Raw genomic sequence first — 26,654 nt, forward strand, 5'->3', positions numbered from 1 at the left:
ACCCACTGCAAGTTTAAGAGGCTATTAGCACTTGCTTTGCTGCGATTTGAATGCACACTATAGAAGAAAATAAGGAAGCCCCTAATAATTACATACTGAGCAATATCCTTCCTCATGAAGCTAAGAACACCTGATGAAACTCAATTTTAGCTTTATATATAAGTAGATCTCGAGAGACAGTCATATCCACAACCTTGGCATGCACCTGGTAATCATCATCAAAGGAAATTTATTTCAATTAAATCAAAGAGTATATAGTCATTTCCTGGCCTGAATGCCATGATGGAAATGAATGCGAATAGAAAGGCTGCACATGCTGGTATGTTTGGGTGGAAGGATATATTGATCGGGACTTGTTTACAAAGAACTCAAGGCATATATTTCTATGGAAACAAATCCTATGCTTTGCAATTTCTACCTTCCATTTTTGCAAGCTATTCCTTTTCACACATCCTAAACAGGATATAGAAGTTGAACTCAAGGCAGCAGCACATGCTTATGCTACCAATAGAAAATAATATATGTACCTCAAGGTTGAAGGAGGGGGGGGGGGAATCTGTAGTGCTCTCTGAGCTTGGTTGTTTGCTTAGACATTTCACTACCCAACTAGGTAACATATTCAGTGCTGGAAGGGAGCAGTGTTTGTTTTCTGTTTGTATACAATTGGTGGGAGTGTGGTTCCCCTTGGCAATTTCTTCATTAGGATGTTGTTTACTTCTTGACTATTTGTCCCGTTTGGTACTTCCTTGATTAGGACATTGGTACTGCTTGATTGTCTGAAGTTCACCCTGGTGTTAATTCCTGCTGGGTATCAACTGCTAGTGAGGAGTTGTTCTCGTCTATTTACTTCCCTTTCCCTCTTTTTTGACTCTTTTGAATAGTGTGTAAATATTACATGTCTATTGTGGGTTGATTAACACCATCCTCAACATTCTCAATAACATTGACAGGACAAGCTATTGTATATAAATAGAGAGCAAGCGCCCACTCCCTTCTAACACTGAAGATATTACCTAGTCAAGTAACAAAACATCTGCAAGAAACAACAAAGCTCAGGGAGCACCAAGGACTCCACACCCTTATGCTCTTTCCTCCCATGTATTCATTCCCATCCTGTTTAAGTGTGTGCATTCTGCTAATGACATCTATGAAGACTGAACTGATCTTCAGGTGCCTTCCAGAAATAGAAAGATAGTGACTCATAGAGATTAAAATATGCTTAATATAATAAAGGATTTTCATGAACAATACTCTTGCCATGAACTTAGGTGCCCTATCCCACTCACCATATATATACTGCAATATGCAGGCGCAGAGATGAATTCCCTTCTAAAATGTTATCTTTGGACTTTTTGTATCATCAAAATTGTTTGGTCAATAGAGGCCAAACAAAGACAATTTTTGTTCTGAAAAATTTCCCTCTTAATAAGCATAAATTGTTTCTGTCATTAATTTAGGTTTATAATTCCCTTAAAATCTTTGTACCAGATTTGGCAAAAGCATGGTTTTATTAAATATTAGGGCTGTGCAGTGTTTAAAATTCTGTCTCCAAAAAGCTGCTTTGGACCGTACACATCACATCAGCAGTGTCATTTTTTGCTGCCTTGCAATTCCAGGAAAAGATACAGCTGCTTTTAAGTGCCGTAGAAGTCGTTTGCATTTTCAAACATGTTTGGGAGATCAAAACCAAAGTCCAGCACAACCTTATGGAATTGAATAGCTCACATCCTATGCTGGAGCCCGAGATCCTAAGACAAGAGGAAAAATAAAGGCTGTAATGAAAGTGCTGTGGGTAGAAGATGCAGACTGTGGGCCAGTATCTATCACCTCTGCAGTCTCCACTACAAAGTCTTCTGGCTTATCTGTTTTGTTCCTTCTGTAACTTCTATACATGGCACAATCATGGAGTTTTGAGTTGGATTGCACTTAGGCAATGCCACAATAGTATTTTTCTCAGCTGCCACCTGTTTTTCTGAGTTACTTGAATTCTGCAAGTATGACAGGAATGTCCCTGACTTGTCTCTCTTCGTATTTGCCTGGTGTCGGTTGGTCAGTGACGGCACATCCTAACTGATGCGCTCTAGTAGAATTTTGGAGAATGTTGTGAGCAGATCAATTTTACGATTTTAAAATAGCACACTCAAGTCTGATCCTTCATTAAGCTCAGTACCCATTTCACAAATATAATGGGGATATAGCATGGATTCTGGTGTAATATGAATACAAGATAACTCAATTAAACACTACATTACAGGATTGCTTCATTACAGGAAAGAATATATGTTTTGCTGTTTAAATGTGAACTGTCTAATTAGTTGTCCGTCTTATGCACTATAGCTAATCCACAACTAATGATAATTGCACAGGATTATTTTAATTCGCAAATAATGCCTCAATTTCTTAGTATAATAGAAATGCTACAGCATCATGAGGGCAATTCAAAAGCTACTGCTTTTCTTCTAACAATTTCATGAAAATATATTTAACACTTTAGGACATATCCAACAGTGATTGTAAGGAAAAAAATTCCTTAATCAAAAATACCATTATTCATAGCTTGAGTCTTTAGGATTGACTCATACCATATTTTGTGAGGGATTCATCAATGCATGCAAAGCTTCTGATTAAGGCATATTTGACCTTTTCCATAAGAACAGTGACCAGGATTACTAGCTCCATTCTCCTATATTAATATTTTTCCTTTTCTATTCATGAAGAAGAGGTGTCTTTTTAGCAGCTGGAAACATCATTATAAGATGGCTAGAACTAGTTTCAGAATGCATGCTGGCACATATTCTGAAAATTATAAAGTCAAGTCACTTTCTGCTTTTTAAATGCATTATTAAAACTGTACTGAAACCCTTTCCTTCAAGGTGGTGTTACCTAAATGTGTAGTATGATGCTGGTTTGTTTCCTACTACATTTCTATCAGCATTTGTGAAGGTTCAATTAGAAAGTAGTTAGACTGAACTGTTGAGTCATTCTGGTGTGTTGAGCTGAATATGTTCACATCGATTAAGTAATTAGATGAACTTTTGCGCAAGCATGAACAGACTTTTAAAGAAATCAATAATTTGAATAGATTTAGAAATTCAGACTGTAGACCTTTCATATGTCCTAATTTTGCTGCCTCTGCCCTTTGTATTACATATTCTAATCTAGGCTGTTGTGCCAGATTTTCGTCCAGGAAAGAAATATAATGAGGCAATTTGGATCAGCACTGGTAAATTTTATTGGATGAAGTGCATTTAGAGAAAGGAAAGTTGCATAAAGAACGGGGCATGCCTATACTTTTATATCCAGCCCTGCTATTGCTAGTTATTAAATTGCACAAGATTATATGTTCCAAGGAAACATAGTTCTCAATTTTGTTGTTATTGTTGTTAGTATAATTATTATTAGTTGTAGTAGTATTAGTATTATTTGCACAGTCAGCCAGATGTTCAGACTGGATTTGGCATTTTTGTCTACCTATTGAGTCCTTACCAAGAACCTGGGATAGGCAAATTTGGATGTTTGACCGTGTTACAGATATCGTTGCAGGATGAAAGCAGTTCCAAGCAAAACTGCCTTCTGCAATTGACTGAGGGCAATTGCCGTGGTGTTCAAGTGGTGCTCCAGTTGTTTTGGGACTCCACCCAAGGTGCCTATTACTATTGGTACAACCCTTGTTTGCCTTTGCCATAGTTGTTCTATTTCTATTTGTAGGTCTTTTTATTTTGTTATTGTCTCCAGTTCTTTCTCTTCTATTCTGCTGTCTCCAGACACTGCCATATCCACTATCCACTATCATTATTATTACTATTGTTGTTGTTGCCATTATTATTATTATCATCACAACAACAGAATTGTATCACAGTGGCCAGTTGTTTCGCCGGATTTGGCATTGATTACTAGTCGGGCCCCACCCGGGAGCATAGGACGTCATAACGTATTTTTGTAATATGAGTGCGGATCCAAACAGTGCGACTTTTTGCATTTGACTGATGGTGATTTTGTCAATTTTTAACTATTTTAAATGTAATTCTAGTGCTTTTGGAATAGCAGCCAGTGTGCCGATCACCACTGGAATTACCACTGCTGGTTTGTGCCATAGTCGTTGAATTTCAATTTTTAAGTCCTGGTATTTTGCAATTTTTTCATATTCCTTCTCGTCGACCCTGCTATCACCTGGTATTGCGATGTCTATGATTGTGACCTTATTTTTCTCAACCAGTGTGATGTCTGGTGCATTATGCGCCAGTATTTTGTCTGGTGGTATACAAAAATCCCACAAGATCTTGACCATCTGATTTTCGGTGACTTTTTCAGGCTTATGTTCCCACCAGTTTGTTGCTGTTTTAATATTATAATTTTTGCACAAATTCCAGTGGATCATTTGTGCTACTGAATTGGGCCACAATTTATAATCAGTCTGTGTGATTATTTTTACAGCAGCTGAGTATGTGATCAACAGTTTCATCAGCTTCTTTGCAATGTCTGCATTTGGCATTGTTAGAGGATTTTTTGATTTTGGCCTTAATGGCATTTGTGTGGATAGCTTGTTCTTGGGCAGCCAGGATTAGTGACTCTGTTTCTTGCTTTAATGTACCTGCTGTTAACCATAACCAAGTTTTTTCACTGTCTACTTTATCTTTTATTTTTTCCAGAAATTGGCCGTGCAATGCTTTGTTCTGCCAACTCTCCATTCTTGATTTTATCACATCTTTTCTGTATTCCTTTTGTCTGTTGGGCCTTCAATAGATTTTTGTTCTTTACTTCGATTAATAGATGTTCTTGACTTTCTTTTAAGTAATCAGCCAGTGCATGTTTTTCTTCTTCAACTATTTGCTTCACTTGTAATAATCCTCTGCCACCTGATTTTGGGGGCAGGTATAGTTTATCAGTATCACCACGTGGATGTAAGCTGTAGTGCATTGTCATTAGTTTCTTGGTTTTTCGGTCCAAAATGTCCAAATCAGTTTGTGTCCAATTAACTATACCAGCTGTGTATCTTAAAGCTGGAATTGCCCAGGTATTTATGACCTTGATTGTATTTCCACCATTCAGTTTAGATTTCAAAATTTTCCTAACTCTGTTGGTGTACTCTTGCCTGACAATAGTTTTTACTTCTCCATGCTTGATGTTATCCAACTGCAGAACGCCTAAGTATTTGTAGAGTTCATTTTCGTTGCATTTAATTAGTTGGCCATTGGGCATTTCAGTTCCCTCACATGCAGTGATTTTGCCCCTTTTTATGGATATAGTGGCACATTTTTCCATGCCAAACTGCACTGAAATATCGGTGCTGAATACTCGGACTGTGTTTGTCAGTGATTGGATTTCTACTTCTGACTTTCCATAGAGTTTCAAATCATCCATATATAATAAATGCGATTTTTAAAAAAACTTCTTTGGCTGTTTGGTAGCCTAATTTCATTTTTTTAAAGATTACTGATAGCGGGATGATTGCGATGATGAAGAGAAGAGGTGAAAGTGAATCTCCCTGGAAAATTCCTCGCTTGATATTAACCATTATTATTATTGTTGTTGTTGTTGTTGTTATTGTTGTTGTTGCCTATTGGCATTCACATTTTGCAGTCTCATGCCACTCACTTTATATCCGTCATATATGCCATGGCAGAACAGTACAACAGTAGTACAATGCCTACTTTTACATAAGGTATCTCAGAGACAGATAGTCTTTAGGGATTAGGAGCCTATCAGACATTATAAAACCATATAGCAGACATTCATAAAATGGCTTCCAAAGTTTGGGGAGTGTACAAACAAAACAGTCTGTGTCTTCATACAGTGTCTTATGCCTTTTTCCTTCCATGCAGAAATCTAAGAGAAAGACAGAACAACTGTCCAGTGTCTTCAGATTGTTTGCACCGTAGACATTCTTCCAGCCATAGAGTCACATTCTTTCTAAAACTTGTGGTATAAAAGCAACAGCAGTCTGTGGTAATCCCGTTGAGTAGGTGATCCAATGAAAAATCCTTAGCAGGGATCACTAGACAGGTACAGAACCAGAATATGGTTGCCTATGACTATCAAGCCTGGATTACGTACTGTTGCCCTTTCATTAGCTTCACAGTTATCCCACACTATAAATTGTTTTCTGCCATTTAATGATCCTTGTTTAGAAAGCCATTCATCCTCAGCCCCTTGGTTACCAATTAGCAGCAGAATCCCTCTTTTGTATTCTTCACTGTATCACCAAACAGCTTTAGTGGGGACCCTAAGGAACTTAGCTTTCCCTAGCTCTATGCTCTCTAGATGGATAAGATATCAATCTATCTGAATGTCCTGCAGGCTGGAAATTTAGAATTTGACAAATCCAGTGCAGAGGTCTCCAAACTTGGGAATTCTAAGACCTGTGGACTTCAACTTCCAGAATCCCTCAGTCAGTCATGTTTAGCCATTTCCCCACACTGGCTGGGGCATTCTGGAAGCTGAAGTCCGACAAGTTTTAAAGTTGCCAAGTTTGGAGACCTCAGATCTAGAGGATGTCAAATAATACCCAGAAAAGACTTTTGCTGCTACTAAATTCCTTAGGGTACTTGGAATGGGGGGAAATTGTTTAGAACACTGAAATTGGGTGACTGTTTGCTCAGTAGAATTTTTAATTTAACTGTGCAAGTGATTAATCACATTACACAATAGATCAGTTGAGTAAACTACTTACATTCCAGTCAATGGTAGCAAAAAAGGGATGGCGTTTAATTTCTTCAACTCCATCAAGGCCAGCACCTGCCAAGGTAATGAAAAGAAGACACAGAGGGTGTCAGACCACAAACTTCTTCTGAGTTTGTCTTTTATAACTCTGAAGAGAAGTAGGGTGGCAGAAACAAGATCAGAGGCTTTGGGAATGTTGAAATTGTTGAATTATTGTTAATTGTTGCACTGAAGTATTCAGAGTATTACAGTTAATTTCCTCCAAGTAGTAAAGCAAAATATAATAATCATTGGATTGCTGACTGACTACTTAGAATGAGAGAATATATTAATATATTGATAAAGACTAAACAAATAACACGTACATTAAGGGCGGGACTAGTTCTATTGAGCGCCTAGTTCAAATTTGCACATCAAGTTACAAAGCTCAATAGATAGTTTAAACCATCTCATAGCACATTCTACATTTACAGTAAATGGATAAAATGGAGTGGAACTAGTGCCCTAATGTACAAAGCTTTGCCTTTTTCAAAGTACAAACAGCTCATTTGCTTTATACATAAACAGATATTTCTAATCCTTATTTTAATATTCAAGCTATTAAAATATTTAAGAACACATTTAATTTTAGATTCTCCAAATTTAGATTCTTAGCAAATTTAGAAGGATAATCTAGTTGAAAGTTTGCAGCACGCATGGAATTTTTATGCTTGTTGCTTTTTGTTCAGAAAGTTTAATTATTCAAAGGCTAAAAACAACAAAGATGCTATCGAGAGTCACTTTCAAAAGTCAAATTAAAATACTTCATAATTTTAAAATGTTTAAGTGCTATTTAACAGAATAGCATCTGCACTGGATTACTTGTTTTGCAGTTTATAGAAAATTGAAGACATTTCCTTCAATGCAGTACAGGAAATTTGTACAATTCCAGATGTGCATTAGAACTCCCATAATTCTCAGATTGGGCATTTCTGCCTTTTCTGAGTAGAAAAGAAGTTTGAAGAACTTCAATCTCTTCCAATCTATTTATGGCTCTCTTCTTCACCTCAGCTTGTTTAATAACAGGTGCTCAAAAATCATTAAGCAACTTGGATTTAACTGAAACATATATTTAACAGTGGCATCTGTTATCCTAATAGAGAAGAGCACATACAGTAAAAGAAGGATTATGCAGCAGTTTATACAGGCTGAACATGTGAACTACTAAGCATTTTGTTCAAGCAATTTCCATTTTTTTGAGTAGCATTTAAAAAATACTGCAATGGACAATCAAAGCAGTTGTTTGGAAGCATCTTGTGCCTTTCATAATACTGTCCCTTTCCTTTGGAATGTTTGTATTTTCTGGGGAAGAGCCTACTTGATTAAAAACCTATCGATAAGTGGCTGTGTAGACTATGTCCAGCTATTAGACAAAAGATGTTCTCTATGTTTGTTCGACTGGTGCTCAGAAATGGCTTGCCTGTGGTCTTTACTCATTATCTGCTAGTGAGAGATCATTGAACAATTAGATCCTATTGGTTGCATCTTGAGTGTGGCTATCTGTCTCTTGCCCAAAGAGGAAGACTTAAAAGTTGAGAGAGACTGGAGATTGTTTATTAAATTTATTTATTAAATTTATATGCTGCCTGTCTCCCTCCGAAAAGTGACTCTCGACAGCATCTTTGTTGTTTTTAGCCTTTGAATAATTAAACTTTCTGAACAAAAAGCAACAAGCATAAAAATTCCATGCGTGCTGCAAACTTTCAACTAGATTACCCTTCTAAATTTGCTTGGCCTCCATTCTCATAATCCTCAGCAAAATTGGCCACAAAAAGGACCAATTAGCATGGTTTTTCTTACCATCACAAAGATTAAAGGAATAACATTTCCTTTAATTTACAAATTTATTTAAATTGATATATTTATTTTATTTTAATTTACAAGTTTAAATTAAGCTTTGGGAAATAAGTTCCTTTTAGAACAAGTCTGACAGACTTTGTCTCTAAAAGCTCTTATCTGGTAAATGTAAAAATACATTTTACATTTTTTCCTACAATAGAAAAAAATATGAGAACACAAATCTAGCTCATTTGGGCAATCCTGCTTCTCTGTGCCTTTAGCATTAGGTACTGACAGATATTCTGTATCTGTCAGTGGATGATACATTGTGCTTCCATTCATGTATAGCATTTTTCCAACAGTCCCAAATACGTCATCAATTACAGTGAAATTTCCTTGAAGCTCTCCATCAAACACTATTCAGCTGCATCACGTATATAAGACTAAATGATAATTAACTAAAGAGAAAAAAAGTGGGGAAATTTGCCACTGTGTTAGGCAGTAATAAATACATTCCCATACCTAATCTGTTAGATGGATTCCTCTTGAAAAGAGCTCGCAGCAAACTCTGAGCATCTATGCTCAAAAACTGTGGCATTCCTAGCTTGGCTCTGAAAAAATGAGACATTTTAATGCAGGAATAAAAAGCACTTTTTAAAAAAAAATCTACACATGTATGTAAATGATTAAATACATCAGTGAAATGTATAGAAATCTCAAATGAACATTTAAACTTTCTATAGACCAAGTTTTGGGATAATTTTATTAAACAATTTAATTTAAATCTCTGTGCAACTTATTTAGAGAATTTGTCATCCCTTATGATTGTGGCTGAATCATTCATATATATACATATACATATACATATACATATATATATACATATACATATACATATACATATATATATATATATATATATATATATATATATATATATATATATATATACACACACACATACATATTTATTTATATATATAGTCATAATTTTTCTATTTGAAAGAGTTAGCAAATGGACTGTTCTCTCAGTCTTGTTTCTGTGAAATTCTTCTCTGATCCTTCGCTCTTTCAGCCATGTCATTTAGAATTTGGCAAATAAAACAAACAAAATAAAAATCCTATATGAACATTCACCTGCATTTTTGTGTGTGCTTTTTTAAAATGTACATTCTACATATGCATTTCTTTTATGGTGCATATTTTTAGGTTTCATTTGCAACAATCATTCAATTGCAAAATTACGACCAAGGAAGATGTTGATGTACGGATAGGAAGTTTACATAGGCAATTTGGCCCAATTCATACTAAGTTTGTGTGTGTTTATGGGTGTGCTTATGTTTGTGTTTTAGCTCTTATCTATTTCTGTCAACATTAAGACTTCCTAAAGCTAGTCAATGAACTTTAATGAGAAAAAATCCACTCATGTTTTGAAAATCTAGCTATGCAATGCAATACATTGTGCCTTAGATTAAGGCAGCACTGCTAAGTTCCCTGGTAGGGAAATGTAAAGTCTATTGGGCTTTGAGAACATCCCAGATTTCCAAAATTTAAATAGGTTCCCATACTGTAAGTTGGAATTAAAAGTGGATTTGACTTTTAATAAACTGCTGGAGTTTTCAGCTCCTTGATTAAGAGTGGTCCCTGGACTATTTGCTACTGTGTTTTAGATATAATTGGAATGTCAGTTCTTGTATTTTCTATGAGACAATTTATGTAACCCCAAAAGTTTATTCTGAGTTAATGAACATAAGTTATAGCTATAAATATATATACAAGTTGGGAGTTTGCTACTCACTTGAGAATGAGTGCCATTGTTTCCTTTCGGTCTTTCCCCTGAAATGGTAGTGACCCTGTCAACATTTCAAACTGTAAAGAAGGAATAGAAATTATAAGAAGCATGAAACATTGTAAATATAAATATAGCATATAGTCTACTGTATTTATCTTAACAATCCAGAATGTTCATTCATGTTCCATAAAAATTAGTAGCCCCATTAAACCCATATGTTGACATACATGAAGTTAAGGAAAAATATCTTAACCTCTACGCTGTGGGCCATTATTTAAAAGAGAATAATAACAGAATAGTCAAGTTAGAAAGGACCTTGAAGGTCTTCTAGTTCAGCCTTCTACTCAAGCAGGAGATCCTGTATCATTCTGGACAAATGGTTGTCCAATCGCTTAAAAACTTCCAGTGATAAAACATACAAAATGTCTGGAGGAAAGCAATTCCACAGATTAATTTTCTCACTCTCAGGAAAAAAAATTCTTAATTCTAGGCTGAGCCTTTTTTTGTTAAGCTTCCATCCATTACTTCTTGTCTTGCTCTCAAGATGCTTTGGAGAATAGGTTGACTCCCTCCATCTTTTGACAGCCACTCAAATATTGGAAGACTATATCAGGTCACCCCTAGTCCTTCTCTTTGTTATACTAGACATTCGCAATTCTCAAAACAATTCATCATTTGGTTGAGCCTCCAGTCTCCTAATCATCTTTGTTGCTCTTCTCTGCACTTTTTCTAGAATCTCAACAACTTAATAGATTCATAATAGATTCACTGGATTTTTGGTGTGAATAGTAAAGTTGTTCTAACCTTATGATGATCTAATAATAAAAGCATTCAATGAACACACAGGCGGTGTATTATACAGTGAAAATATTTTATGCACAAGTCCTGTGGAAATGTACAAAAATTACCCCCAAAGGCATCATGCTAAAGTTCCCTGCATCTCATGACTTTCCGACAGCCAATTGCAAACGATCAGTAATGAACACAGAAAATTTAACAATCAAGTGTGGAAACCAATAAAAACAAGGAACTTTTTATCCATCCACTTTATTAAATGTTTAAAAGAATAACAGAGAGGGAAATAAATAAATAACACCAAGTGCTACCAGTTGCCATAAATTAAACATGATATGAAGAATTCTGCTGGTTGGAATAAGAATAGCCAGATTTTAATTGAATTTAAAGAATTCACTAGGAAACAAAATATCAGGTACTATTCAGCAGAATGCTTAAGTTCCTGCTTAACTTCAAGCTTCAGACTGTAAATGAAATTTTTGATGGCTGGGAATAGAAGTGTGTCAACTCTAACATTATATGGGGCATTTATGTAAGAAGACTGATAAATGCCATACAAATAGGCAGGATACGAGTATTTGGTTGAGTTTCTTTTCTTTTTAGTGGCTTTTGAATTGAATTAAAATGCTATGCCTGCTTTAGTATGCTATGGTTTTTGTTTGTTCCCTTCCTAATAATGGAACATTACATTGATTTTCAACAATGGCATCTTGTCCTGAGTTTTCAGGTGTCCTTGTTATAATTTTTTGCACAAAAACCAAATGATAAAATAGTATTCCAAGTGGAGCATTGCCTGCAACATAATTTTTGGGGAAAAATGTTGCCTCTTTGAATTACTACAATTTTTAAAATATCATTTCAAACACTGCCACAAGCTACCCTTTCTTTGCCCATATTATTGCTCAAAGTGGGGTTTTTTAATGATGTAAAGCAAAAGACTTTCAACTGGTGACATGGAAATGTTTCTGTCTTTCACAAAAGAATATATCTTCCTCAAAGCCATAAAGAATGTTGGGTACCTAAAACATTAAAAGTAACTACCTACAAGTGGTAGAACAACAGTTTCCAATTGGAGCCCACCAAGTATGTTAAACTACAACTTCCATCAGCCCCATTAATACTGCCTGTTTGGGAGGAAGGTATTTGTTTATCAAACAAATGTATACTATGTTACAGAACATTGTTCCTGACAAGGTTTGTTCCTCTTTTCCTTTTGGCCCTAAGACTCGTCACCCATCTTTTAGACATTTCCCCCCCCTTAAAATCAGTTTAAGCATATCAATGGAATGCTAACATCTGTTCTACTTTGATTAAAACAAATTATAATTAGATACTAAATCTAATTTAAGTAGCTCAGAGTACATCTTTCAGTTCCATTTCAGTAAATGAAAGCAATAAAAGAGAAACTACATTCCCCAAGGAACAGTAATTCTAGATTTGCGCTGATAGGTAATTTAAAAAAGCAGAACCAGAATGATGGCAAGAAGAACTATACTAATTTTAAAAGCACTCTCATTTTTTCTGTTTGAACTTTAAAAAGTCATTTATTTGACATAACAAGTGGCCTGAATCCATTGTTTTAACTGTTTATGCTTCAAATTTATGGGCCCATTCAGACAGAGTGGGACACCTTTATTTGTAATGAAATTGGCCAATAAAGAATTTCTATTCTATTCTATTCTATTCTATTCTATTCTATTCTATTCCATTCCACTCCACACACTCACTCTCACATATACATACACATTGTTCTTCTTTTCTTCTGTTACTCATTTTTATTGTTTTCCTTTTTTATTTTGGGTCTTTCCTTTTTAATTGTAATGCTGAATAAAATTATTATTATTAAAAAAAAAAAGAAAACCTCAACATTGTTTTGGGATTTTTTTTTCTTAAAAGGATATGTACCTTCCACAAAATTGTAGGATTTGTCAACACTTAACATAGTGAAAGCCAATTGTTGGGGAGGGAAAGAGAGGGAGCAATGATTTTTGTTTTTTAGCAGGATGATGAAAATAACATTTCGTTCAACATGCAAGATGTATCTGCCTACATATAGTAATAGGAATTACCTGAGAAATATTTGCTAAAATGATTCTAGCTACTTTTGCATAATATTACTATGCAAAATATTTGTCAATTTTTAAAGTTTAACTTACATTATATAGATTAAACCCATGTAGGGAAAAAAGCATCATGACAGAGACTATGAAATCCATATGTGACCTAATTTTATGGATATAAAAACACAAGCCTATATATCAATAGCAGATTAAGAACAGATTTTCTAAATACAACCCACATGTAGACCAAATAGACCTGAAAAATAAATGTTATCAGCGAAATCCCCAAAGTTTGCTGAGGTACAAAATATGGAAAAGAGGGGGGCGGGAGAGAAGAAAATAAACAGCTCAACAAAATCTAACCATGTATAGTAGTTATAGAAATCTGAATGTCATTAGGGGAATAATATGAAATACACATGTACTGTGTACTATAATATCCTATTGTATGTCTATTGCTATAGGCCAGGGGTGTCAAACTCAAGGCCAAGGGGTCAGATCTGACATGCAGGATACTTAGATCTGGCTCATGGGGCCGCCCTGGAAGCAGCAAAGGCCCGGCCAGCAGAAATAGAACTTGGGAGGACCCTGCACAACCCTCGCAAGCTTCATGCACAACCTTCACAAGCTCCATTTTTGCTTGGAGAGGGTTGCAGGAGGCCATTGCAGCCAAAAACGGGCTTGGGAGCCTGTTTTCACTGGCAGATTGCTCAGGCCACCATAGGCATCCCTGACACAAGTGACGTTGAGCTTGCCATGTCCACATCCACTTCGGTCCCCTGAGTCAAACACAACTCTGATGCGGCCCTCCATGAAACTGAGTTTGAAACCCCTGCTACAGACTAATCATCGATCTTTTCAGAAGAACAAGGTGGAGAAGAAAAAAAATATGGAGAGAAAAGAGAAAAGAGAAAGAGAGTTTCTTTGTCAAGGAAAAATAAGAAAGATAACACAAGCTGTGGTGGTGCAGTGGTTAGAATGAGGTACTGCAGGCTAACTCTGCCAAACTGCCAGAAGTTTGATTCTCACCGTTGACTCAGACTTACATCCTTTTAAATGAGGACCCAGATTGTTGGGGCCAATATTCTGACTCTGTAAACTGCATAGAGGGGGCTATAAAGCTCTACGAAGCAGTATATAAGTGCTATCTCCCACATTTCTATATGTAAGAGAAAAGAATATGCAATAGTCTACAACCTGAGGAATGTAAAGGACAGTATCAGTAGAAAAAAAGCTCCAGTGAGAATCAAAGCCAAGCCCAGATCTTGAAATAGTACAAGCAATACCAAGCTCTAATAAGAAAGCCAGGTCAGATTCTGGACATGCTAGTACAAGGGAAAGGTAGAACTGATGTTTTTTTTCAGCACTTGATTGCTTTTTGCTCAAAGCTTTATGCAGAACAGTCTAGCCCTACACGGTTGGTATGATCAAAGATGCAAGAGCAATGTGGATTTCAGGACACTGTCTTCCAAATACCTAAACCTGGCTCTAGAAAGAGAACAATGCACTAGGGAGAAGTTTCTCAAAGACTTGGATTTCTGGATTAGTCCAGAAGTGCACCACTAGGTTCCAGGTGGGTGCGATCCAAAAGGCAGAAGAACTTCGCTCTTTCTTGTTGGTTCTGAGAACAGACCTCTCCCGTCTCCCAGGGTTTTGTCTGCTCTTAGGAGGGCAAATTCATCTGAGGAGATGGTGACACGTCTCATTAAAAGCTGAAAGCCATACCACTAAATATTATTATATTTCAGTCCTTTCCCTATTCTACCTTGTGATTAACAGGAGTTGAATTCTAACATTTCTGAAAGGTAACAGCTCATGGCAGGAAGGGGAGGAGGTGATGACTGTGTGATTTAGGCACATAAAACAGGGTCAGGTTTCAATTGCATGACTGCAGACATTTTTTTTGCCTTTTTAAAAAAAACATGCCTACTAGGCATTTCAGGTAGGCCTGGTTAAAAAGCAGACCTTGCAGAATACATTATTGTGGTACAATTTATTAAAAGAATCTTGAAAGTCAATGCAAGTTCCTATCTCCTCTTTTATATTAAACACAATAAAGATGAGTTTCTTTCTCATGCTTCCTTCTATCTTTAGATTGCAAACTTCTTGACTAACTTCCTGATTAAACGGCTTGTTGCTCGTATCAGCTTTAAATTCCTTTACAATCTCTTCTTGTAGATACCCTTGGCTTGAGCTAAAACCTTCTTCATGTGAGGGTAGGAAAACAATGCCTCTTAAGGATGAATCTGTCTGTTTGTGTCACATTTCTGGCATTTCCTGTAGTTCCGAAATAATATAGACATAATGGTTGCAGTTTCTATAATCTGGCATCAGATGCTGTCTGACATTGTCTAAGGTTACTTCCATAAAAAGAAGCCAACTATTGTTTGAGGCTGTAGATGTTGCCTTGAATAATGGCTCCATCACAATTCAGAGGATGAAACAGAATGAATGAAGTTTTTACAGGGAGAGGGGCCTAAAAATGCATAAATTATACACTTCCCAGCAGAGTCCCGAAAGGCTTTTCAAGATGTGCACAACAGAGAGGTATTAATGAAAAGAAGTTTCTAGGCATTATGGCCTTTTAATCAAATGTTCAGTAAGACTTCATGAGGATGCTTTATTATGACTCCCCCACTTAAAAAAATTGGGGTAGGGGATAAAAATGCTATTAAATGGCTACTATAACTGATAGGAACTTGTGAATGCTGAGAAGTAGGCTATTTCTGGTTAAACACTTATGATTGAATAAGTGCTATTGAATATATATTCCATAGTGATTCTTAGGTTGGACAATGTTTTCCTAGTCCATTAATGCCAACTAACAGTGATTCTTCAGCATTTTGTGCAGTAATGTTTTTCAGTTTAATATAATGATATGAGAAGAAAGACCGCATTACCTTCTGCATGAAAATCCATGTAATATAGTATTAGGTATAATCCCAGAAAAATATAATAAAGGAAATTTGTATTTAATATTGCATTTTTGATGACAACAAAAATTGTATTTGCACAGTATTGTAAAAAGGAGGAGACACTGAGAGAAGAAGATGTAATTGAAAAAAAAAATTAGATTGTTCGAAATAGGTAGACTGACATTAAAGATAAAGAGAAGGAAAATACAGAATATTTCCAAATATGGGATTTGTTATATAAATGGTTGGATAATAGAAGTAGAAATTAGGATCTTGGAAAACTTTATTATGTAAGCAACTGACTCAGACAATACCCTGTTCACAAAGCACTTATATATGTTAATGGAAAATATATAAATAAACTATATAAAAAAAGAAAATCCATGTAATCTATCACTAAACTCTGGTCATAAACACACCCTCCTTTGGCTGGCTTCAGCCTCAGAAACAGAGGACATAGTCTCACAATGAAAACAGAAATTTTAAAAATGATCAATTCATGGAGAACTGAACCATTTTCAGCCACAACAGCCCTAAGTGGCCCCAAGCTACATCCAGTTGCTCCCTAACACCTTTGCCTTCCAAGTGGTCTCTTTTCTCCTTCTTCTGATAAGGTTCCAATGTCTTATTTCTTCCCTAAATACATGCATTTCCAGTTCTTCTTTCAGAAACTTTCGGTTTCTGAATGACTGGTTAGCCACTTCATAATCCTTAAAAGACCAATCTCTGGCAATTTAATTTCCCTCTCTTTCGACCACTCTTTAAAAAAAAATTAATTCAACTGTCCATAAAATAAAGCTCTCCTGTCTCCTAGCAACAGCAGGCTAGGGATGGGGATGCTGCACTTCCCTAATGAGCCATAGCTTGGCAGAAGCCAACATGCTAGTGCTCTCCTACTCCAATTGGATTAGATATTTTAAAAAAAAAGAAAGAGAGAAAATATACAGCTTTGGAAGTGCGTAAACCCTCCACAAAAGAGGGCAGAGTGGAAAAACTGCAGAAAAAAACTCAGTCACAGTTACAGAAAGTTGAGAACTGGGAAACAGTGATTTGATAAGAAAATGGAAAGTTTTGCAGTCAATTCCATGGCAAAAGAATTAGTATCAAGATGGGCAGGCAGGGAGAACCAGGGTGCAAAGGTCTGTAAGAACAGATTAGGAACAATTTTCATCTCTAAAACAGGCACATCACGCTGAACTATGAAAGCTGACCTATTATTTATGTCACCATCAAAGCTGACAACAAATATAGCATAGAAAAACACAAAAACATAGTGCAAGATCATGATGATGTGGAGGGAGGTGGCCCATAGAATTGCCAAGAGTAAAACCCAACTGAATGGATATCATCATCATCATCATCATCATCATCATCATCTACGTACACATTCAGTTTTTTCCTAAATATTTCTTAAACAGGGTTAACACAATGTGCAGACCAGAGGGGTGTTCAGCAGATTCTGACCAGTTCTGGAGAACTGGTAACAGAAATTTTGGTAGTTCGGAGAACCGGTAAATACCATCTCTTTTTTTTTTTTTTTTTTTCAAAATATTTTATTCAATTTTCACATTCCATTTGCAATCATTTATATACAGGGTATTTACTATAAGAAAAGAAAAAAAAAAGAAAAAAAGAAAAAGGGAAAACGAACAAGTAAAAAGGAAACACAACTCATCATTCACAACCCCACCTCCTCCATACACCCCATCTACCCCCTCCAACTTTCCTTTCTCCCTCTAACACTCCCCTCCTACTTCCCTTTCCCCTCAAACCTTCCTTCTCCCCTTACTCCCCAGACACCCTCCTTACATTCCCCTTACTCCTTACATTCCCCTTACTCCTTCCTTACTCCTCCCTCTTCCTTCCCTCTACCTCCCTCCTTGGTGTATGCCTTTATTCGAGTGTTGTTTGATCTGATAAAAGTAAAATGAACCAAGGAAAAAATAATAATAATAATAATAATAAAAAAAGAACACCGTATATAAATACATTCTTGTTCTTGTTAAAACTATGTTAACACCCCCCCACCCCACCCCCCACAATCCCCATCCCTAATCCTCCCGACTTCCCAGGGCCCACACCTGGCACTACCTTCTATCTAAAATATCTTGTATACATATGGATTAAAAAATAAAAGTAATATATCAAAAAAAAAAAGAAAAGCAGAGAAAGAAAAAAAAAGGAAAAAAAAAAGGAAAAGAGAAAAGAGAAAAAAGAAAAAAAAGAAACCACTCTTTGTGTTGATCTCAGCCCCCCATCTTTATCTATGCTTAAATAGTATAAATCATTCTATCTATGTTTTATTCTCATCTCTTACTTCTTTGCTATTTACCCCGACCTTCTGTAGGCTCTCCCGTTCCCTTCCTAAACCTCATGATCCCTTCCAATAAGATTTAAGCAGCGTGGATCATGCCATATATTCAAATATAACTTTACAGACAAGTAATCAAACTTTCCCTTCTAGTAAAATTTAAACAACGTAAATGATCTTTCTTTACCCCTTTTTCAAACAATAATTCAAAATAATCTAACCAGATTTCCCCTTCTTAGTAAGGTTAAGCAGCGTAGATCAGATATTACCTTACACAGGAATCAATTTCTATCTTAAGATAATTCCAACCGACTTCCCCTTCTAATAGGATTTAAATAACTTAGTTCATTCCACATGTATTTTACCCTCATCCCCCACTTGTCTGATATTTACCACTATCAAATTTATACTACCATTTGTTTAAGATATAACTCAGAGCGATTTGTAGCATGAATCATTCCACATATTCCAATAATACTTTCAGCAAGAGTCAGTTAACCTTCTATTTTAAGGTAGTCGCTTCTAACAAAGTTTCCACATTCTTTTTACAGTTAATCCCAAGCGGCTTCCTGTTCTAATAAGCTTTAAACAACGTAAATTTTGCCCTCTTCCCTTGCTTGTCTGGTATTTACCTCAAAGAACGTAGTTCATTTCACATGCATTTTACCCTCATCTCTTGCTTGTCTAATATTAACCACTATCAAATTTATACTAGCGTTTATTTGAAAAATAACTCAGAACTATTACAACCAACTTTCCCTTCAAATAAAAGTTAAATAGCATGGATCATATTCAAATAATACTTTCGGCAAGAGTCAGTTAACCTTCTATTTTAAAATAGTCCCATCTAACAAAGTTTAAACAACATAAATCATTCCGCATTCTTTTAACCACTATCAAATTTATGCTAACGTTACTTTAGAATCTAGCTCAAAGTAGTTTCACCCAGCTTTCCCTTCTGATAAAAATTAGTCCACTTTTTCTACCGGAGAGAGGTCTCAAACCCCCATTCAGTCCTCAACTTTAGGAAGTCTTTTGAAGTATCTAAATTCTCGATCTGCGTTCTTCTGCTTCTCCGAGGGAGGAGGGGCTACCCCCTCCATCTTGCAGCCGCATGGCCAGCCGTTTGCTTTCTCCTTCCGCTTGTCTCTCCTCTCTTCCAAGCGCGTCAGGAAGTCCCCCTTCAGAATCCTACAATAGAAATCTTGAGCCTCCGAAACAGAATTAAGACGAAATCTTTGATTCTCAAATGTAACCGTGATGCCGGCAGGGGCCTCCCATCTGTATCGAATCTGTTGACTCCTAAGCTCTTTAGTTAAAAAAGTGTAATCCCTTCTTGCTTTCAACATCTGGAAAGGTATATCTTTGAAGACAATCACGTCCTGGTCATCAACTCGGAGACTGTTATTATGAAACTTTTGCACAATCGCGTTTCTAGATTCTTTTGTAGAGAAATGTATAATTATGTCCCTCGGGAGCTGTCGCTGTTCCGCTATCAATGAGTTCTGGCGATAGATTTTCCGAATCTGCCCATCAAAGTTAAATCCCGGGCTTCCCAGCGCATGGCTGAAGGCTTCAGCAAAGGTCTGTTTCAAATTCTCTTGCTCCTTTTCACGGAATCCTCTGACTCTTATTGAAAATGCCTTCCTATCAAAATTTAGCATCATAAGCTGTTCTTCGTTATTTTTAATTTTTTCTTGTAAAATTTGAATATTGGTGGTCAAGTTAAAATTAGCCTTCTCCAGACTTTCCAATTTGTTCTCTATTTCAGCAGAGTAATCTGACAGGGCAGACACGGCTGCAAACGTATTCACCTTCATTTGATTAACTTTAGATTTTAGATCATCATAAAGTTGCAATACAAATTCCTTAATTTCTTGCTTAAAGGTATTAAGTATTTTAAAGAGATATTCCTGTGTTAAAACTTCTCCAGTAGAGGGCGTAGGAGACAAAGGCTGTGTTTCCAAAAAAGATTCTTTAAATTCTTTAAACACATTTGTAGCAAGACGCTTCTTTGATCTGGGTGCCATAATAAATAAACAAGTAAGCAGCGCTTCGCTCCCCTCTATTTCCAAAGAAAAAGAGTTTGTTTTGTTAAGGAGCGGTCTGCAGGAAGATAAACCCGGCTAAGTACATCCAGTAATCATCCACGGAGAGAAATCGCCATTTTGAAGTCTATTTAAACAAAGAAGTCTTTAAGACGAATGGCTGGTATTTAAGATAGTAATAAAAGCATAAATCTCACAGGGGTGGTACCCTCCCGTATCAAATCTAGCTTGAGAAAACTTTGTTTTGTCCTGGGGGGGGCTAGCCTGTCTGGGGCTGCCAAAAAAAAAAAAAAGGCAGCTGAGAAGAACTGGCCGGAGATAAAAGCTCCGCTTCGGCTGGATCTAATCTCTTCCACAGCCAAAAAAAAAAGAAAAAGGCTGTGGCTTACGAATAGACCCTAGTCTACGGAGCTATCCTCCCTGCCCCTTTCTTAGCCAAAAAGGGGTGCTATCTATGATCTTATTTAGATATACAGACCAGATCTCTGAGGAGCTCGGTGGAGCCCTCCTCGGCAACAGGCCACGCCCCCAGGAGTCCGTAAATACCATCTCTGACTGGCCCCACCCCATCTATTTTCTGTCTCCTGAGTCCCAGCTGATCGGAAGGAAATGGGGATTTTGCAGTATCCTTCCCCTGGAGTGAGGAGGGAATGGAGATGTTACAATATCCTTCCCTGGCAATGCCCATCAAGCTGCACCACGCCCACCAAGCCACTCCCACAGAACTGGTAGTAAAAAAAATTGAATCCCACCACTGGTGCAAACCCAGCTTAAGATTTACTCTGTATCAGCATTCGGCCTTGTGTGACATATCAAGTGTCTCAATGAAACCTGTCTAGGGCAAAGAAGAAAAGTACTGGAACTGGAATTAAAAGGAAAATAAAAGGCTGGGAAAAACCCAGGGCATAAAATCTTATTTAATATATTATCTAAATTAATGAACAAACATTTTGCTTTGGCAATAGCTAGTTGCCAAGATGGTCAAATGACAGAAATGAAAACCTTAACAGTCTGACTTGTACAACTTCCTACATACTACTTTTATCACCAATGAATTACAATACTGGTGATTTCTTGATGAGAATGCTTCAGTAGATGCATGCTGATAGTTCATTGATTACTTCTACCTAAAGATATAGACTTCTTCCATGCAAAATTAAATATGAAAGCAACAAAATTCAGGAAGAAACTACAAAAAACCCTACAAAGGTTGATGGCAGCTTTTCATCCAGAATAAAGAATGCCCATAGTGCCCTTGGAGACAGCAGTGGCTGGTACCTCCCAAACTACCCACACAACTGTGAAAAACTGTACAAATTATGCAGTCTGCTAGTTAAATTACATCAATTGTATGATTATGGATTGAAAAGTCATGAATATCTGGACTGCAGGAGCTATAAGGGCTGAAATCACATTTTAGGACAAAAGAGGATTGATGTTAACACAATACAGGAAATGGCTCTAAACATCTGCAGTCAATTTTTACTCCACATTTATATTTAGATACGGATATCCAGTTTGCAGTTTTTCATGAAACAGACTCTGGATTTAATCCTGAATGCTTTCACTTGAAGAAGAATAATCCCTAGGGTGTGGAAAAGATTCTACTTAAGACTTTGCCTCTTACAGTAAGCCATACTGAGCTAGAAGAACGAATATCCTGATCATTTTTTTTAGAATTTAATAGGACTGAAGCCAGAATTAGTCATTCTCAAACATACAATCATTGGAATCAATGGATCTAAACAAAGTTTTGAGCTAATCCACAGTGGTGATAAAATTGAGAGGAGTCAAGTAAATGCAAAAAATTCCCAAACTCATAAATATGCTCTTCACAATAAGCTTACATTCTCGTACTGATGTGTCAGTTAGCGAATTGCAAAAAAGTTCTCCCCTTACCATTAGGACACCAAAGGACCACCAATCTGCACTTTGGGTGTGCCCTCGCCGGTTGACCACTTCTGGAGCCATGTATTCTATCGTCCCACAAAACGAATAAGCTCTCTTGTCATGGTCAATGGCTTCCTTGCTCAGGCCAAAATCTTAAAAAAATGAATATATACTATTAGTTATATTGAATATTCCAAACAAAGTGTAGGTAGTCCTCAATTTACAACCCCAACTGAGCCTAACATTTCTATTGCTAAGCAAAACAGTTGTTAAGTGAGCTTTGTCTCATTTTACGATTTCTTTTTGGCCACAGTTGTTAAGTGAACCACTATAGTGGTTAAGTTAGTAACATGGTTGTTATGTCAATCTCGCTTCCCTATTGCCTTTGCTTGTCAGAAGGTTGCAAAAGGTGATCACATGATCCTGGGACACTGTAATAAATACATGTCCGTTGCCAAGCATCCAAATTTTGATCATGTGACCATGGGGATGCTGCAATGGTGGAACTGTGAAAAACAGACATAAGTCATTTTTTGGGTGCCATTGCAACTTTGAACTGTCACTAAACAAATGTAAGTCAAGGACTACCTTTATTAGTGCACCAAAAGTACATCTATCCATAGCTATTTCTTTCTTGCAGTTTTGAATTTCAACTCACATCAGTCTGATATATTCCCAGGACTGAAGACTGACAATGTCTACTTAAGCAAATAGCTCTCTTGAACCTGCACACTTATCTGGTCGCAGAAGTAAAGTTCCAAGTTAGTCAGATGAATATTTACTATTCACGATTTCAGAATGTTGTTGGGCACATTGTTATCATGGCTGCTTCACTCTGCTAGGAGTGCTAAAATTAAAGCAGCAATGAGGTGTCCTTCATAATGAGCCTGAGGTCCTGATGGCAACCCAAAAGTGCTAGGCGCTCTGTCATCAAGCTGATGTACTGTATGATAGATAATGCAAATACCAGCTGCTATAGAAAGGTGACCTTACCTGTAATCTTAATGTGCCCTTCTTCATCTAGAAGAATGCTAGAAGACAACGTAATGAAAAGTTAGTATATTAAACCAAAGCAGATGCCTAGAACTGTAACTTGTAATTTGAACAATGACAAACAATATTCTTGATTTTCCTCTCCTCTTCCTATGTGTAGTGATGCATTCTTCAAATTTGTTTATATTCATCCTTTAAGAATGAAATTAAGAAGAGATACATCACATAATTCCCCCATCTCAAGATTTGTTGCTTGAAATAAGACTGCCTGAAAAAGAAAACGACACTGTCTCTTTTTTAGGTAGAGTTATCTTTTGTCATGAAAAGTAACTTAAAAGGAAGTCATCTTCTATAAAATTTTGGCAGGCTGATAAGAGACTGTCATTGCACACAAATGAATAACCAATACTAACAGTTGTCGCTACTATTATTTAATAAATACTATTTTATCCTTTATGTGTTGCCTTTTGACAAATCTTGCTTCCTTGAATAATGGTTGTATACCAGTTGCACCACTTGCTTCTTAATAATACTATATTTAAGAATACAATCCAGTTCTGTGATTCCTTGATCTATAGATAATTCAGAGAACACCAACAGCAATTAATCCTTCTATAAAAAAGAGACGTGACTGTACATTGTTTTTTTCTTTCTAACGCTTATCAACGCTTTGGTTTTGTTTTTTTTGCAAAAAGAGGCAGTGATGTTGTCCTTGATAATTTAAATGATGCTCAGGGAATGGAAAAGTAGCATATTCTGAAAAATTAAAAGTATTTACTTGAAATTAGTCAGCATGGACAGGAAATTGAGACAAAAGTATGGTTTATTTCAAATATGGGAAGAACATAGTGAGCTTTCTGTCTAGAGTGGTGTGGTGCTCTTGCCTCACAATCAGGAGGCTGTGAGTTCAATCCTGGGTTGAGGTAGATATTTCTCTTTCTAGGCATAATAAGAATAAATCTGTTGAACAAAATTCCGCACTGGCAACAGGAAGGGCATCCGACAGTAAACACTCTGCTAGCACCATTCAATTGACCAAACTCCACCCTTCAAGGGATTATGGGATCATTAAAAGAAGAAGAATAGTGAGCTTTCTATCCTGGACAGATTCATCTTACAACAAGAGAGTAGTATGAGTGCTGAGGATAATGACTTTTAATGGAATGTATTTCTTAAGATCAGAACAATTAACAATATGCTCATGCCACATACCTCCCTTAGACCAATAAGATCGCACAGGATGGGCCTTCTCCGGGTGCCTTCAGCAGGACAATGCCAGCTGGCGACACCTAGGAGTAGGGCCTTCTCTGTTGCCGCTCAGGCCCTATGGAATGAGCTGCCCCCAGAGATCTGGGCCCTACCCACTCTCATGGCCTTCCGCAAAGCTATTAAAACCTGGCTTTCCCGGCAGGCCTGGGGCTGTTGACCTCTTGACTGAGGTCCAGCCCCCCTTTGATTGGGTGTATGTTGTGCTTCTTCTTAACTTTGTTGTGTCCTATCGTTTTTAAATTCTTTTTTAATATTTTCATTTCTGTAAGCCGCCCGGAGTCCTTCGGAATTGGGCGGCGTAGAAATTCAATAAATGAAATGAAATGAAATGTTTTTACAGGCAATTTTTTTTTTTAAAAAAAAAAGCATTTTCAGAATCTTCCCCTGAAATAATACCCTCTAGATGAGATATATTGAACATTTAGACTCTTGAAACAAATATCCCAGTTGAGCTTCCATGGGCTTCAGTAATTTCTTTCTCATCATCTATCTTACTCTTGACCAGATGCTGCAATATATTTATTTTCTTGACAGTATGTGAAACATCTTACTTGACTAAGAAGTATTACGTATGTTAGAAGCCTACCAATCATTTATAAATACTTCCATGTTCTTTCGCGTTTGTTCTTAATACACTAAAAATACAATTTGCAGTAGAGATAATTATCTTTCATGCAGCACAGGCTGGAGATGTCAGATCATCAGAGTGGGTGTGGCATATATATTTTTGCTTCTCTGGGGTAATTCTGCCTGTTCATTTTGGATTAGACAATTTAGGAGATAGAATGATTATTAGATCTTGTATAATTTCATGTACATTTTGTGACTATAACAAAATGACTTTATTTAAACTATTGTGTTTCTGTAATAACTTACTTTTCTGGTTTCAAATCTCTGTATATAATACCCAGACCATGAAGATGATCTAAAGCCAAGGCCAGCTCAGCTAAATAGAACTTAACGTCTTCTTCTGTAAACATTACCTGGAAATGAGAAAATATCAAAGAGTGCATAATATACAGGAGCTAGATTCAGTCATATTTAAAGGGAATCATTAAAGTCAATGTAATTTAGAATGGTCATAGCTTAGGATCAAGGCTAACTTTAGATTAACCCTATGGATTTTTTTAAAGGAACAATGACAAACCATAACTTCCGCAAATAGAACAGAAGCAATTTAGAATTAGAAGGAATTAAATTAGGTGGAGGGTCCATAGTAAAGTTAACAAGAAATAAAAAATGAAATAGATGTGGTATCTACTGATAAAGCTGGACAAATTTCTGCCTGAAACTGTGGACAGCTACTACCAGTCATTGTTGACAACATTAGGCTAAATGGAATGATCTTAAAACCATTTAGAGAGGACCCAAAGGTGCTTTTTCAAGAGGCAACTGGACAAGAAAGTCCAGTTGCCTCTTGAAAAGCACATTTGACACAACTATGACCTGGATGACTGAGAATTTCCATAAACATTTAAGATGACCTTGTCTTATGTAGCACAATTGGGTATTGCACCCTGTTTCATACACAAAAATAAAAATGCCAATTCTCATATAACTGACTGCATTATGCCCCTTTTAAAGCTTACTCAATATTGTTAATATATACAGTAATAGTTTTAAAGTCTGAGAAAACAAAAGCCAAGTAGATTTGATTCTGTTTTCTCCAAGCCAGCAGAAATCAGTTTTTCAAAACATGATTGGCAAAATGTCCTTTAAAATAAATCAATGTGGTTAACCGTTCACAAGATTGCATTTGCTATGATTCCAATTTTTGAAAAAAATATATAGGGGAAGTTGTTTAAATACTGATAAAAAGCAGAAAAAGTATCAAGACACCATGATGAAGAAGTCATCATTTTCTTTCAAAATAAACATGCAGTTTGCCCTCTCCAAGAGCTTAAGACTTTCATAGTGGTTTATTTTCCAGGATTTCAATTATCTGTGATTAATCCTTATGTTATACTAAAAAGCAGAGACATCACCCTGCCAACAAAAGTGTGTACAGTCAAGGCTATGGTTTTACCAATTGCAATATATGGCTGTGAAGATTGGACCATAAGAAAGGCTGAGCGCCAAAGAATTTGAATTATGGTGCTGGAG

At 36.5% G+C, this 26,654-nt stretch overlaps 1 protein-coding gene across 1 annotated transcript in view; it reads right to left on the bottom strand.

Annotated features, from left to right (window-relative positions):
* Positions 1 to 26,654, bottom strand: part of RPS6KA2 (ribosomal protein S6 kinase A2) — a 148,658-nt gene that overhangs the window by 38,450 nt on the left and 83,554 nt on the right. Inside the window, exons 6-11 of the mRNA XM_032215291.1 lie at positions 25,428 to 25,534; positions 23,283 to 23,320; positions 22,299 to 22,441; positions 10,277 to 10,347; positions 9,001 to 9,089; positions 6,671 to 6,735 (exon numbers count right to left, since the gene is read on the bottom strand). Coding sequence (XP_032071182.1) covers positions 6,671 to 6,735; positions 9,001 to 9,089; positions 10,277 to 10,347; positions 22,299 to 22,441; positions 23,283 to 23,320; positions 25,428 to 25,534 — 513 coding nt within the window. The remainder of the gene's footprint in view (positions 1 to 6,670; positions 6,736 to 9,000; positions 9,090 to 10,276; positions 10,348 to 22,298; positions 22,442 to 23,282; positions 23,321 to 25,427; positions 25,535 to 26,654) is intronic.

This window comes from Thamnophis elegans, chromosome 4, assembly GCF_009769535.1.
Source record: "Thamnophis elegans isolate rThaEle1 chromosome 4, rThaEle1.pri, whole genome shotgun sequence".
Taxonomy (NCBI): Eukaryota; Metazoa; Chordata; class Lepidosauria; order Squamata; family Colubridae; genus Thamnophis; species Thamnophis elegans.